At 57.1% G+C, this 13349-nt stretch overlaps 1 protein-coding gene across 37 annotated transcripts in view; it reads right to left on the bottom strand.

Moving 5' to 3' along the window:
• Positions 1 to 13149, bottom strand: part of PHLDB1 (pleckstrin homology like domain family B member 1) — a 51912-nt gene extending 38763 nt beyond the window's left edge. For 25 of the 37 annotated variants that reach the window (XM_035264767.3, XM_078339622.1, XM_078339623.1 and 22 more), the window contains exons 1-4: positions 8850 to 13149; positions 5487 to 5567; positions 4695 to 4818; positions 2800 to 2970 (exon numbers count right to left, since the gene is read on the bottom strand). In XM_035264767.3, the coding sequence (XP_035120658.3) occupies positions 2800 to 2970; positions 4695 to 4818; positions 5487 to 5567; positions 8850 to 8966 (493 nt within the window). In that variant the 5' untranslated portion in view covers positions 8967 to 13149. The remainder of the gene's footprint in view (positions 1 to 2799; positions 2971 to 4694; positions 4819 to 5486; positions 5568 to 8849) is intronic. The other 12 variants (XM_078339637.1, XM_078339642.1, XM_078339635.1 and 9 more) reach the window with 1 other exon arrangement.
• Positions 13150 to 13349: the final 200 nt, after the last annotated feature.

Here is a 13349-nt window from a genome sequence, read left to right as displayed (position 1 = left end):
GGAGTGGATGGGGACCTACTGTCTAGACAGCCTGGGCCCTGAGCTGGTGGCTTGCTGGTCCTCCCCTGCTTGGTTCCCTCCCAGATCTTTCATGTGGTCTGGCACTGTGGTCCCAGGGTGGGGCAGCCTAGACCCAGATTGAGATTCCTCCTCATTCCCTTGGTCCTATTCCCAGCTCCACCCCTTGGTCTGTAGAGAAGAGGGCAGCGTGGGAGGTGCCAAGATGCCCGGGTACAGGGGTGGAATCAGGACCTTCCCGGCTCCCTCACTTCATGCTCCTGTGTTCATAGCTGTGTGTTAAAGGTTGGCATCTGTTTTTTGCCCGCCTCTCCCTTCCCCTGGCCCGGGCGTATTCCTGCTGGAAGAGGCTGTCACGGCCATCTCTGCTTGTCGTGAAGTGTGTCTATCCAAGTTGCCTAGGGCTGGGCACAGTGCCCAGAATGATACATCTAAGGCCAAAGCAGGCTCCTTGTTATTCCCAGGGTAGCCCTTGTTTTTCAAAGAAGAGGGTCCCCTCTACAAGGCCAGATTAGAGGAACAAGGCAGGGAAAATGATCCTCTTGTATAAATGCCCACAGGTAGGCATATGACCAGTGAGGTCTCATATACACACAGGAGTATACACAAAGACATTTTGGTACCATCAGTCCTGAGTTCAACCTTGCCGCCCACTTGAACATGCTGATCCATAAACACAAGGAAAGACACAAACACGGAGATTCATAAGCCCAGAGTCACAAATACATCCGGAGATACATAAACACACTCCAGTTACACAGACACACAGATAGCACATGCACCCTGGAGCCACCCAGTTTCCAGGGAAACGCACTCCCAAGAATGTCCGGAGTGGGGCCAGGAAGGGCTGGGCTTGGTGCCTTGCTCCAGAGATGAGACAAGGAAACCCTCAGCTCCTGGAGCCCAGGGAAGGGGGAGGACTGGGGAGAAGAACACCCATTCCTTTGTGCCTCTGCCTACCCCTCCACAGGCTGCCAAGCTTCTGAGACAGGCGAGCCTAGACAAGAAGGCTCTGGGGGTTGGGGAGAGAAAATGGGAAGGGGTTTAGGGTCAGAAGAGAGTGGGAGGGTACATACTTGGCAGGGGAGGCCTCTGGCTGGAGAAGAGTCAGGGGGGTTACTGGGGCCACAGGAAATGCTTCAGAATTCCATCTTGGCCCCAGGCCCTCCCTCTTCTCAGAGAACTAAATGATGCACTGGAAAGACTGGACAGCAGAAGCACACCCTGCTCACAACATGCAGGGAAACGGTGCGCTTGCCGCTGAACGTGATGGGTTTGGGGTGGTAAGTGCTGGGCCTTCTTTGAACTTCGCCCTGCCTCTCCTTGCTGCTCTCTTGTCTCATCTCCATACTCCCAAATCTTACAGAAGATGCTCTCTCTGAGACTGAACAGGACTGTCAGGAACCTGCTGCAATCATAGCCAAGCCCCAGTTGATAGGGGTTCCTCCTCTCATCCAAACTCAGAGAACTTGAAGCCTTGGAGAAGGCAAGGTTCTGCCTGCTGCTGGTGGTGGACCTGCCTCCCTGAAGTCAGTTGTCCAAGCCCTGCCCGCCTACCCAAGGGCAGGAAGAAATGACTAGGGAAAGGTCAGGTCTCCTGGATCAGCTGTGAAGGGAGGTAACACTGAAAGGTCCTAAGGGGAATGAAGAGGAGAGGAAATAGTGGAGTGAAAGTGAGTAGGATGTCCACTTCCAAGGGGCTTCTAGGCAATAAGAGTCCTCGGAAAACAATGCCAGGGCATCAGAGCCAGGCTTGGCCCAAAGTTCCTGTCCTCCTGATAACCTTTGACCTCAGCTCTAACCCTCACCCAAATCTGCTTTTCTCATTCTCCTAATCTGACAATTCACTGTATGAATTGATGCCCGGAACCCTGTTTCCAAGATGAACACACCTGGTCTGTCAAAGTACCACCTGGGCCAACTGCTTACCTGCCTGGTAACCCTAGTAATTAGAGGCCTAGTTTTTATTTATTATTATTATTTTTTTTTTTTTGAGTTGAAGTCTCACTCTGTTGCCCAGGCTGGAGTGCGATGGCATCATCTCAGCTCACTACAACCTCTGAACAAGTGATTCTCCTGTCTCATTCTCCTGGGTAGCTGGGATTACAGGTATGCACCACCATGCCTGGATGATTTTTGTATTTTTGGTAGAGACAGGGTTTCACCATGTTGGCCAGGCTGTTCTTGAACTCCTGACCTCAAGTGATCTGCCCTCCTTGGCCTCCAAAGTTCACAGGCATGAGCCACTGCACCCAGCTAGGGGCCTAGTTTTTAGAGCTACCTTATACAACAGTATATAACCCATTGCTACTGTCATCAGTCTTGTAACAGGAGCAGGCATGCCCTCAGATTTTGCCCTTGCCCCATCCCCATCAGGAAGTATTGTCCTCTCCAGCTTCTCAAAACAACTTCCTCTTGGCCTCATGGAACAATGCCATTCATACCCTCTCACTGCTCCTCCAATTGCTCTTCCCCAACAACCACTAACAACCCCACCATGCCCCAGGCCCTCTGATGGCAGGAATCAGAACCTCTTCTCTCCCCATAGTAGATGGAGGCAGGTTGGGAGTGACCCAAGAAGAAAAGCAGGTTGAAAACATGTCTGGATACTGAAAGGGTTTGAGATGCTGTTTAGCCACATCCAGATGCACCTGAGCACTCCATTCCCAGTTGGGCCACTCAGGCAGTTACCATGGCAACCACCACAGCCGGCCTTCACTGAGCCTAACACACACAAGCCTTTAAACAGAGACCCCTCCATCTGGAGGTGACCAGCCTTACCCTGAGTGAGCCGGGTAGGCTGCCGGACAGGGAGCCCATCAATAGTGCAGACATTGCCACAGGGGTAGAGGGTAAGGGTGCCCCGCAGGTTCTCGATGTAGCAGTGCTCTGGAGCCAGGCCTGGGCCCTGTAGTGAGATGTCTCTGGCTGCAGAGCCAATCACCGTCCTCCCTGGAGACAAGAGGCAAACTGAATCAGAGGGGTTGTCCAGGGTGAGCAGGCAGTGACAGGGCAAGGAAGGCCACAGTGGAAACACATTTCTACCTTTTACTCCAGGGAGAATCTCTGCCCACCACTGGCCACCCCTACTGGGCTCCTGAGCCTGGTCTACACAGTAAATGATAGAATCTCTTCTCGGCCGGGCGCGGTGGCTCACGCGTATAATCCCAGCACTTTGGGAGGCCGAGGCGGGTGGATCACAAGGTCAAGAGATCGAGACCATCCTGGTCAAAATGGTGAAACCCTGTCTCTACTAAAAATACAAAAATTAGGTGGGCATGGTGGCGCGTGCCTGTAATCCCAGCTACTCGGAAGGGTGAGGCAGGAGAATTGCTTGAACCCAGGAGACAGAGGTTGTGGTGAGCCGAGATCGCGCCATTGCACTCCAGCCTGGGTAACAAGAGCGAAACTCGGTCTCAAAAAAAAAAAAAAAGCTCTTCTCAAAAAGAGAAAATTCTGCCTGTGAATGGGAGGACCAGAGATGGGAAGGCCCAGGTAGCACAAGGTAGGACCCAGACTCCACAGTGGAGAAGGAAGACCGCTTTTCTGCAGATCTTCCCTTATTCCCCCACCTGCCTCTCCCTACTGCCCTTTTTACTTTTTCCCCTTCATCCTAGTCCTCCTTTCTTCTAAATCTCCCTTTCTCTCCTTGTTCTCTCCACTGCTTCTGCTACCTGCAACACTTCCTCTCCCTCACTAACCTCTCTCTTCAGTCCAGCCTCTACCCTAACTGTAGCAAGAACAGCCCCTCCCCCGGCAGAACCCCTGGGACTGGTATTTGGAGAATGTGGAGAATGTAGTATCACCCAGGCAACAAGTGCAGCCGGGAGAGGAGAGAGGGAGGGCAGAAGCTGAAAGGTGAAGGGGGCCATGCCAGGGCCTTATCTTGGGAGATCTTGCCCCTACTCCCATCTCTCCATTCTCCACCTACAGTATAGCCTCCCATGCCAGACATGCCCTGGAGTGGGGCCCTCTTTCTTCTTGGCCACATTGGTTGCTAAGAGCAATATGCTTTCCTGTTTTTTTTTTTTTGAGAAGGAGTCTTGCTCTGTCCCCCAGGCTGGAGTGCAGTGGCACAATCTTGGCTCAATGCAACCTCCACCTCCCGGATTCAAGTGGTTCTCCTGCTTCAGCCTCCCGAGGAGCTGGGACTACAGGCACGTGCCACCATGCCCGGCTATTTTTTATTTTTTTTAGTAGAGACAGGTTTCACTATGTTGGCCAGGCTGGTCTTGAACTCCTGACCTCATGGTCTGCCCGCCTCAGCCTCCCAAAGTGCTGGGATTACAGACATGAGCCACCATGCCCGCCCATAATTTTTGTATTTTTAGTAGAGATGGGGTTTCACCATATTGGCCAGGCTGGTCTCGAACTCCTGACCTTGTGTTTCACCTGCCTTGGTCTCCCAAAGTGCTGAGATTACAGGCATGAGCCACCGTGCCTGGCCTCTCCTTCTTTTTTCTAAACTGATCTTTAAGCCCAGTCATGGAGCCAGATTATCTATCAAGGAAGGCAGGCAGTGTGGGGAGGCAGAGACAGGGAAGCTGGTGGGGTGGGAGGCCAGCATGGCTACCAGACAGCAGAACGGCCCCAACACATGCATGAGCTGGAACTCCAGAGCAGGAATGCCTATAAGGACGGAGGCGTGGCAAGTGGGACGCCCTGTCCATCCTTACCTTCCTCCAGCGGCAGGAGGGTGATGGCTGTGCTGAGTCGTCCACTGCCCAGGCTCACCAGGTGGGGTTTGTCCGTTTGCACTTTCAGCCCTTTGCCTGTCTCAATCAGGTCCAAGGGTCCTTTCTGTAGGTAGTAGGGGTGGAGGACAAGCATCATGAGACTCCAGGCCAGTACCTTACCACCCTAAACCTGTCACAGCAGCACTCTCTTCAGCCCTTGCCCCTCTCGAAAGGGCTCTGAGGGTGATGAAAGGCTTAGCACAAAATCTTACACAGAGCATTATTCCACTAAATTGTAATTAGATCTGAATCTAGGACACTAACTCGTCCCACTGGATTTATTTCAAGTCTTGGCTTAACTATCCCTCTTGTCTATTAAAACAGAAGCAAGGAGAAAGGGATGGGTGATGGGGGTAGCATTTGATAAGCAGGAGGGATACTCTAGAGGAGGGCCAATCAAGCTCCCTGCAGACTCGTCCATGGCCATCCACTTGGCCATTGCTTGCCCCTGCTAAGCTCAAGTATAGGGAAGATAGAGGCATGGATCAAGGAGAATGATACAGCCCAGGGTCAATCTGTAAACTGCTTTATGACTTTCTATGGGAAGTTTCTGGGTGAACTAATTAACCTGATTCTAATAAAGACTGAGCTGTTAATAGGCTTGGGATCTGGGGAAGGGGAGAGAGGAACAGAATTGCTACTTTCATCCTTGGGCTGGGACCACAAGCGAGTAGAAGAGCTGATCCCATCCCCACTATATCTCTCTTGCCTCACAGCCCTGATCCCACTCACCTGTACCATGGTCTGGGGCTTGCAACCAGGGCCTATTTGGTTCCTATTGAGAGTGTCCATGGTCCTAAGGCTCCAGAGCTCCTAAGGACACAGCAGAAAGCCAGTGAGTGGGGAGGCCAGGGCAGAAGAGGGAAAGAAGAAGGTTCTGTGGCAGGGTTCTCAGGGCAGAGGTAGCACCAGTCACCATCATTCCCCAGATGTTCATGCTGATGGCAGTTAGAGGCAGCTAAAGAGCTTGGGTGGGAGTTGTCCAGGAGCAGTGCCAGGTCTCCAGCCGCCACATGGATACTGTACCACACCAGTCCTGCCCCTTGCCACTGTAAGCTCAAACAGTCCTATGGGGCCCAATCTATACTTCTGTGCTTTCTTGCCCTATGCTACTCAGAACCCAGGTTTTGACAGCTGAAGCCCCTTGACCATGTGGAGCCTTAAGCAGGGTGGGGAAATCTACCACAGTGGGAGAAGCAGCAAGGAAGCCCCTTCAAAGACACCGGTAGCCAGAGGGCCCCCAGGTAGGTGGCAGGGCTAACACAGGACCTCCCTCCTGTAAACTTTCATTCTCCTCTTTGCCCTTTGTCTCTTTCCTCAGGGGTCCTTTCTTAAAGGAGACACAAAAGGATGTTTTTCTAAAGGAGACACAAAAGAAAAACTCAGCCATTCCTGCTATCTCCAGATGTCTCAACTCCTACATCTTTTCTTCCACAGAAAGCAACTTCAACCCAAAACAATCAGCTGAAAAATTAAAAACAAAAATCTTTAGTGGTAATTAATACTGGGAATATTGGGCTCTTAACTCTTGGCTTCTTTTTTTTTTGAGATGGAGTTTCACTCTTATTGCCCAGGCTGGAATGTGATGGCGCGATCTCCGCTCACCACAACCTCCACCTCCCTGGTTCAAGCGATTCTCCTGCCTCGGCCTCCCGAGTAGCTGGGATTACAGGCACACACCATCATACCTGGCTAATTTTTGTATTTTTAGAAGAAATGGGGTTTCTCCATGTTGGTCAGGCTGGTCTCAAACTCCTGACCTCAGGTGATCCGCCCACCTTGGCCTCCCAAAGTTCTGGGATTACAGGCATGAGCCACTACACCCGGCCTAACTCTTGGGTTCTTAATTGGCTAGGTGCTATAGGAAGCTTAGGCCCATACAACCAGGAATAAGACAGATTCCAGAGCCAGAACTCGAATCCCCCCACCACCACCCCACCGCCCCTCACCCACCTTTCCCTGGCTCCTGTTTTTGGTACCTGAGATGTGAGGACCTTTGTGTACTAATGTGTGCCCCCATGCCCATCCCTTGGCCAACTAGCTAAGTTGAGAAACTTCCCACTTGCTGCTGAAATGTTACTGGGGAAAGCTAAGAGTGTGGCTGAGGGTTAAGGAGACAGACCCAGGGAAGCAGGGTTTCCCTCCACTCTCTCTTCAAGCCAGGGGACTTGGAAAGGAAGTAGGGGCAGCAGCCAGCATTCTAAGGAGTGTCTGACCCTGGCAGTGGGTCCCAAGGACCTTAGTTATGACATTACTAAATTTACCCTCCAAGCTTCCACCCTTCCGGACCTGGACTGCATCATCTCCGTCACCATTTCCACCGAAGCTGGCGGAAGAGAGGCCGGAACACAGGCTGGGGCCCACCCCAAGACCGCCAGGGAAGAGGGGAGGAAAACACTATTAACCTATGCGAAGCCCCAAGCTGGCCTGGCATCTCCCCAGGATTCCTGGCCATGGAGAAGAATTTCCAAGGACAAAGATTGCTGCACTGCTTCCTGAGACTCAGAGAAATCCCTCACCATTTTCAGAGGGAGGAGAGGCAAGAGAGTGGGTTGGGAATGGGGAGTTTATGAAAAACAGGGGTTAAGAAAAACAAAATAATAAATAATGGTGAAGGAGAAACATCATCCTTTGGTAGAAAGAACTTTAGACTGGAATACATAAAGCTTTATATTCCACCCTGACTTTATTTATTTATTAGCTATAAGATCCTCGACAAGTTATTTAACTTCTCTGATTGTCAAGTCATTATTCTATAAAACTAGAGTAATGAAAAAAAGGAAGACTGAATCAGTGCCTGCCTGGGGCTAGGGGTGGAATGCAGAGTGACTGTAAAAGGGCACAAATTTGGCGGGGGCAGGGGAGGGAATGTTTTCAAATTAAATCGTGATGATGATTGCATGGCTCCGTAAATATGCGAAAAGTCTTTGAATTGCATACTTAAATTGGGTGATGTTATAGTATATAAATTATACCTCATTAAAGCTGTCAGTTTTTTTAAAAGGACTGTCTGAACATTCAGGTATTATATTAAATGACATTCTGTGAAAGTGAAGCACTATAAAAATGCCATCTATTATTATGAGCTGTGTGACTTTGAGCGAGGCACTTCACCTGCCTGGGCCTTGGTTTATTCATCTGTCACATTGGAGTATTTGTCACGATCGTCATGTGGGGTAGCTGTGGTGTGCTCATTTATTCACACCGAAGAACTTCAAGTGGATATAAATATTGTAAAGGAGTAAGGCCAATGGGGAACAAGAGTGATTAGAGGAGAGAGGAGAGGGGAATAAGGAGGCAAAGGAGAGGGAGAGATAAGGAGAGAGGTGTAGGGAGAAGATAAGCGATGGAGAGATTGGGAGGTGCGAGGCTGTGTCCCCAGCACAGTAATCGGATCCAAGAGAAGTGGAAAGAGACACCAGGACAACCTGCCCTGTACTCAGGCGGTGCTTTCCCAAAGGCCGATCGGCGCGGCCGAGAGCGGCCACCTGGGGGCGCCCTCACCTTAACCCCGCCCTGGCCGAGAGACGCCCCCACCGGCGGCCCCGCTTTCGTCCCGCCCGCGGCTCTCAAGCACCCCGGCTGTCATTACCCGCCCGCCCGGCCCCGTGGCCCAAAAAAGGTCCCCTGCGGTGCGCGTTCCGCCCTGGGTCTCCTCCCGCAAGCTGGGTACAGACGCCCCAGCGCCGCCCCGGGAGCCGAGCGGCAGAGGCCCGGGTGCCTGGATTTGACGCGCAGCTGGCAGGGCCCGGTGTGCGCGAGGTCGGGGCGCCGGCTGGGTGACCCCGGCCTGGCCCCTCGGTTTCCTCCCCGGCGGGATCGCGCCGGCACTCCAGCCACGCGGGACACCAGTCCGCAGCCCCCTCCACCGAGTTGGGCGCCCGGAGTCACCCCTCGGGAGTCTCGGCACCCGCCCGAGGGAGGCGCGGAGAAGGGCGGACCGGCTCCGGCACTCACGGGCACTGACGCAGCTCCCGGGCTCCCACGGGGACCTAAGACGAAATGTCCAAAGCCAGCCCCGGAGCGCCAGGCCCAGTCCTGCGCGGCGCCACTGCTCGGGCGCCCCCCGGAGCCCCGCGGGTCGCCCGGCCTCACCTGTGTCCCTGGAGGCCGGCCGAGGCCACCGCGCAAGGGGCGCATAGCTGTGGCGGGAGGCCCGCGGGGCCGAGCTGGGGTCCTCTCCGCCGCCGCCTTCGCCCAGCCGGCGCACATCCGCCCTCGAGGAAGGGCGGCGGGCAGAGAAAGGAGTCAGGAAGGGAAGGAAACTGAGGCGGGGAGCCCCGCGGGGACGCCTGAGTCGGGAGGGGGCCGAGAGAACTGAAGGATGAGAAAAGCCAGGCAGAGATGAATGGGGGTCTGCAGAAGGACGGGGCGGGGAGGGGAGCCGCCGGGGTGTGCAGGGGAAAATGAAAGGCAGATTGAGGGACCGGGAAAAATGAAAGTTGGGGAGGAGGAGCCCGAGGGCAGAGGATGAGGGGGACTGAGGAGCACAGAGGTGGAGGAGTCGGGGGAGACCGGACAAGCGGGTCGCGACTACAGATGGGAAGACTGGGGGTGCGCGAGGAGGTACTGAGGGCAGCGGAGGGGAGATGTGGAGGCGGAGAAGAGGGAGGCTGGGCCGACCCGGGACCCAGAGGCGGGAGAGAGGAGAGGTGGGCGACCGGAGGAGGCGGGGAGCCGGGAGAGCGCGGGTGGAGCCGGGGCTGTTGCGTGGGTTGCCGGTGGTGGAAAGGTGCCTTTCCGCGGTCCGCAGCACCGAGGGAGGGAGGTTTCCGCAAAGGAGCGGCCCCGTGCGCCCCTCGGCCTGCCCTGCCCAGGCCGCCCGCGTGGGACAAGGCCGCAGTGTTGGGCGCCTGCCCCAGCCGCCCGCCCGCCCGCCCCTGACAAGCGGCCTTTCTTTGAAGGGGCAGGGAGAAGGAGCCGCTTGTTTGCGCGGCGGGGAAACGGGGCGGCCGTACAGACACCGCCCGCTCCCAGCCTGGCAGCTGCGGGAAGGGCGGTTCAATGTGTGTGAGGGACCGCGTGTGTGAGGGAGCTGCAGTGTGAGCTGGGCTGCGTGTGTGGCTGCAGCTGTGTGAGCTGGGCTACATGTGTAACTGGGACTGTGGTGTGAGCTGGGCTGCATTGTGTGAGCGGCTGCATGTGTGAGCCGGGCTGCGTGTATGAATGGGACTGTGTGTGTGATCTGGGCTGTGTTTGAGCTGGGCTACGTGTGTGAATGGGGCTGTCAGCAGGGCTGCGTGTGTGACTGGGACTGTGGTGTGAGCTGGACTGCCTGTGTGACTGGGACTGTGTGTGTGAGCTGGGCTCCGTGTGTGACTGGGACTGTGTGTGTGAGCTGGACTGCCTGTGTGACTGGGACTGTGTGTGTGAGCTGGGCTGCGTGTGTGACTGGGACTGTGTGTGTGAGCTGGGCTGCGTGTGTGACTTGGGCTGTGTATGTGACTGGGACTGTGGTGTGAGCTGGACTGTGTGTGTGACTGGGGCTGTCAGCTGGGCTGCGTGTGTGACTGGGACTGTGTGTGTGACTGGGACTGTGTGTGATCGGGACTGTGGTGTGAGCTGGACTGCGTGTGTGACTGGGACTGTGGTGTGAGCTGGGCTGCGTGTGTGACTGGGACTGTGTGTGTGAGCTGGGCTGCGTGTGTGACTGCGACTGTGGTGTGAGCTGGGCTGCGTGTGTGACTGGGACTGTGGTGTGAGCTGGGCTACGTGTGTGACTGGGACTGTGTGTGTGAGCTGGGCTGCGTGTGTGACTGGGACTGTGGTATGAGCTGGACTGCGTGTGTGACTGGGGCTGTCAGCTGGGCTGCGTGTGTGACTGGGACTGTGGTGTGAGCTGGGCTGCGTGTGTGACTGGGACTGTGGTGTGAGCTGGACTGCATGTGTGACTGGGGCTGTCAGCTGGGCTGCGTGTGTGACTGGGACTGTGTGTGTGACTGGGACTGTGTGTGATCGGGACTGTGGTGTGAGCTGGACTGCGTGTGTGACTGGGACTGTGGTGTGAGCTGGGCTGCGTGTGTGACTGGGACTGTGTGTGTGAGCTGGGCTGCGTGTGTGACTGGGACTGTGGTGTGAGCTGGGCTGCGTGTGTGACTGGGACTGTGGTGTGAGCTGGACTGCATGTGTGACTGGGGCTGTCAGCTGGGCTGCGTGTGTGACTGGGACTGTGGTGTGAGCTGGGCTGCGTGTGTGACTGGGACTGTGGTGTGAGCTGGACTGCGTGTGTGACTGGGGCTGTCAGCTGGGCTGCGTGTGTGACTGGGACTGTGGTGTGAGCTGGACTGCCTGTGTGACTGGGACTGTGTGTGATCTGGGCTGTGTTTGAGCTGGGCTACATGTGTGACTGGGGCTGTCAGCTGGACTGTGTGTGTGACTGGGACTGTGGTGTGAGCTGGGCTGCGTGTGTGACTGGGACTGTGTGTGTGAGCTGGGCTGCGTGTGTGACTGGGACTGTGGTGTGAACTGGGCTGCGTGTGTGACTGGGACTGTGTGTGTGAGCTGGGCTGCGTGTGTGACTGGGACTGTGTGTGTGAGCTGGGCTGCGTGTGTGACTGGGACTGTGGTGTGAGCTGGGCTGCGTGTGTGACTGGGACTGTGTGTGTGAGCTGGGCTGCGTGTGTGACTGGGACTGTGGTGTGAGCTGGGCTACGTGTGTGACTGGGACTCTGTGCGAGGTGGGCTACATGTGTGACTGGGGCTGTGTACGAGGTGGGCTGCATGTGTGACTGGGACTGTGTGTGTGAGCTGGGCTGCGTGTGTGACTGGGACTCTGTGCGAGGTGGGCTACATGTGTGACTGGGACTGTGTGTGAGGTGGGCTACATGTGTGACTGGGGCTGTGTGCAAGGTGGGCTGCATGTGTGACTGGGACTGTGTGTGTGAGCTGGGCTGCGTGTGTGACTGGGACTGTGTGCGAGGTGGGCTGCGTGTGTGACTGGGACTGTGTGTGTGAGCTGGGCGTGTGTGTGAACTGGGACCTCCTGTGTGACTGGGCTGCGTGTGTGACTGGGCTGCGTGTGTGAGCTCGGTTGTGTGTGTGACGGGTTCGTGTGTGAGCTGGGACCTCCTGTGTGACTGGGCTGCGTGTGTGAGTTGCGGGGTGTGTGTGAGCTGGGGTGCGTGTAAGCGGGGCTGCGGGTGTGAGGGGCTGAGTGAGCTCGGGGTGGTTTCCTGTGAGTGAGGCGCGGGGCGTGGAGTGCGTGGGAAGGCCTCGGCGTGTGGGCAGGTCCGGGTGTGTCCGGGTGGCCTGACACAGGGCAGAGACGTGTGCGAAGTGTGGCGGAGGCGTGCCTGTGTGCCGCGTGGGAGCCGGGCGTGGTGGGGCGCCTGGGTTTGCGTGTGCGGGCTGGGAGGTGAGCCCGCAGTCCGATGAGTCAGCCTCCGGAACCTCCAGGACCGCTGAGCTAACGGCCCAGAATGCAGCCCCGCCCCGGAGCCCTGGGTCCCCCGCCGGGCCGCGCTGTCGCCCGGCCAAGTCCCCACTGGAGCCCGCCTCGGCGGAAGCGGCAGCGGGCGACTCGGCCACCCTGCGCCAGCGCCCCCACCCAGCCGCCCGCCCGCACTTCCCTATCCCGGGGGAGCCCGGATGACTTGGCCCAGCCTCTGATCGGGGGAACTCCGCTAGGGATTCCAGTCGGGACCGCGCGGGCGTGGCAAGGTTCCCCAGGCGGCCTCCCCTGCCCCGGAGGACGTGGGGCCTTGGGGAGTGCGTGAGAGGCCCCAGACGGGCTTCCCATCTCCTAGACACCCCCAAGCATCCCTCCTAGACGCCCAAGACTTTGAGCTGGACTCGGAATCCCTTCCTGGTCCATCAAGGCGGCCGGCCTGGGGACAGGGGCGGAGACGTCCAAGAGGATACCCCCGCCCCAAGGTCCTGCTGTGGGAGGACAGGGGGAGGTGTGGGGCGCTGGAGGACGAAAACCGGCGCGCGCGCTCGCCACCCGATACCCCGCGAGTGTCCGCCCGGCCGACTGTGTGCCCGCGGGAGAGTCTGGATGGGGCCGGGATCAGCGTCCCTCAGTGGGCAGACGGGTGGGGGGGAGTGGGGACGGACGCGGGGGGGTAAGTGCCGCGGCCCCCTCTGGCGGTGGCGATGGCAGTGACCCGGGAAAGCCAAAGCAAAGGGCTCACAGGAAAAAGCCCCACCACGCTCCTTTCGCCCCCACGCAGTCACCTGGGGTGCTCTCTCTCCCCTACGGGTTTCTGCCGAACTGCCTAGTCTAGAGCTGATCTCAGGGCTCTTGCCAGGCCCCGGGGACTTCTCCTTATCTAGTCCTAGCACCGCAGAGAATGGAACCTGCAAGTGTAGTGGGAGGGGGCGCTCTTACCTAGAGGCGGGGGGGACAGGGAGACACTGGTCTCTTCGCCCGGCTCGGCTCGGCCGAGGTGGCCTTAGGCTCAGGAGGACACTGTTGCTTTTCTCCCGGAGCTCGCTGAGTAGGAGGAGAGCGAGCCTGTCCCGCCCCAATCCCGCCAGTCCCCGCCCCCCGTCCCCCTTCCCCCGTCCCCCGTCCGGTCCGCCTGGCCAGCCAAAGAAGACGCCCTTGTGGGGCTGGAGCCCAAGGTCCCCCCACCCACCCTTTCCCGCAGCAGC

This window comes from Callithrix jacchus, chromosome 10, assembly GCF_049354715.1.
Source record: "Callithrix jacchus isolate 240 chromosome 10, calJac240_pri, whole genome shotgun sequence".
Classification (NCBI taxonomy): Eukaryota; Metazoa; Chordata; class Mammalia; order Primates; family Cebidae; genus Callithrix; species Callithrix jacchus.
This window is presented reverse-complemented; position numbering and strand designations above follow the sequence as displayed.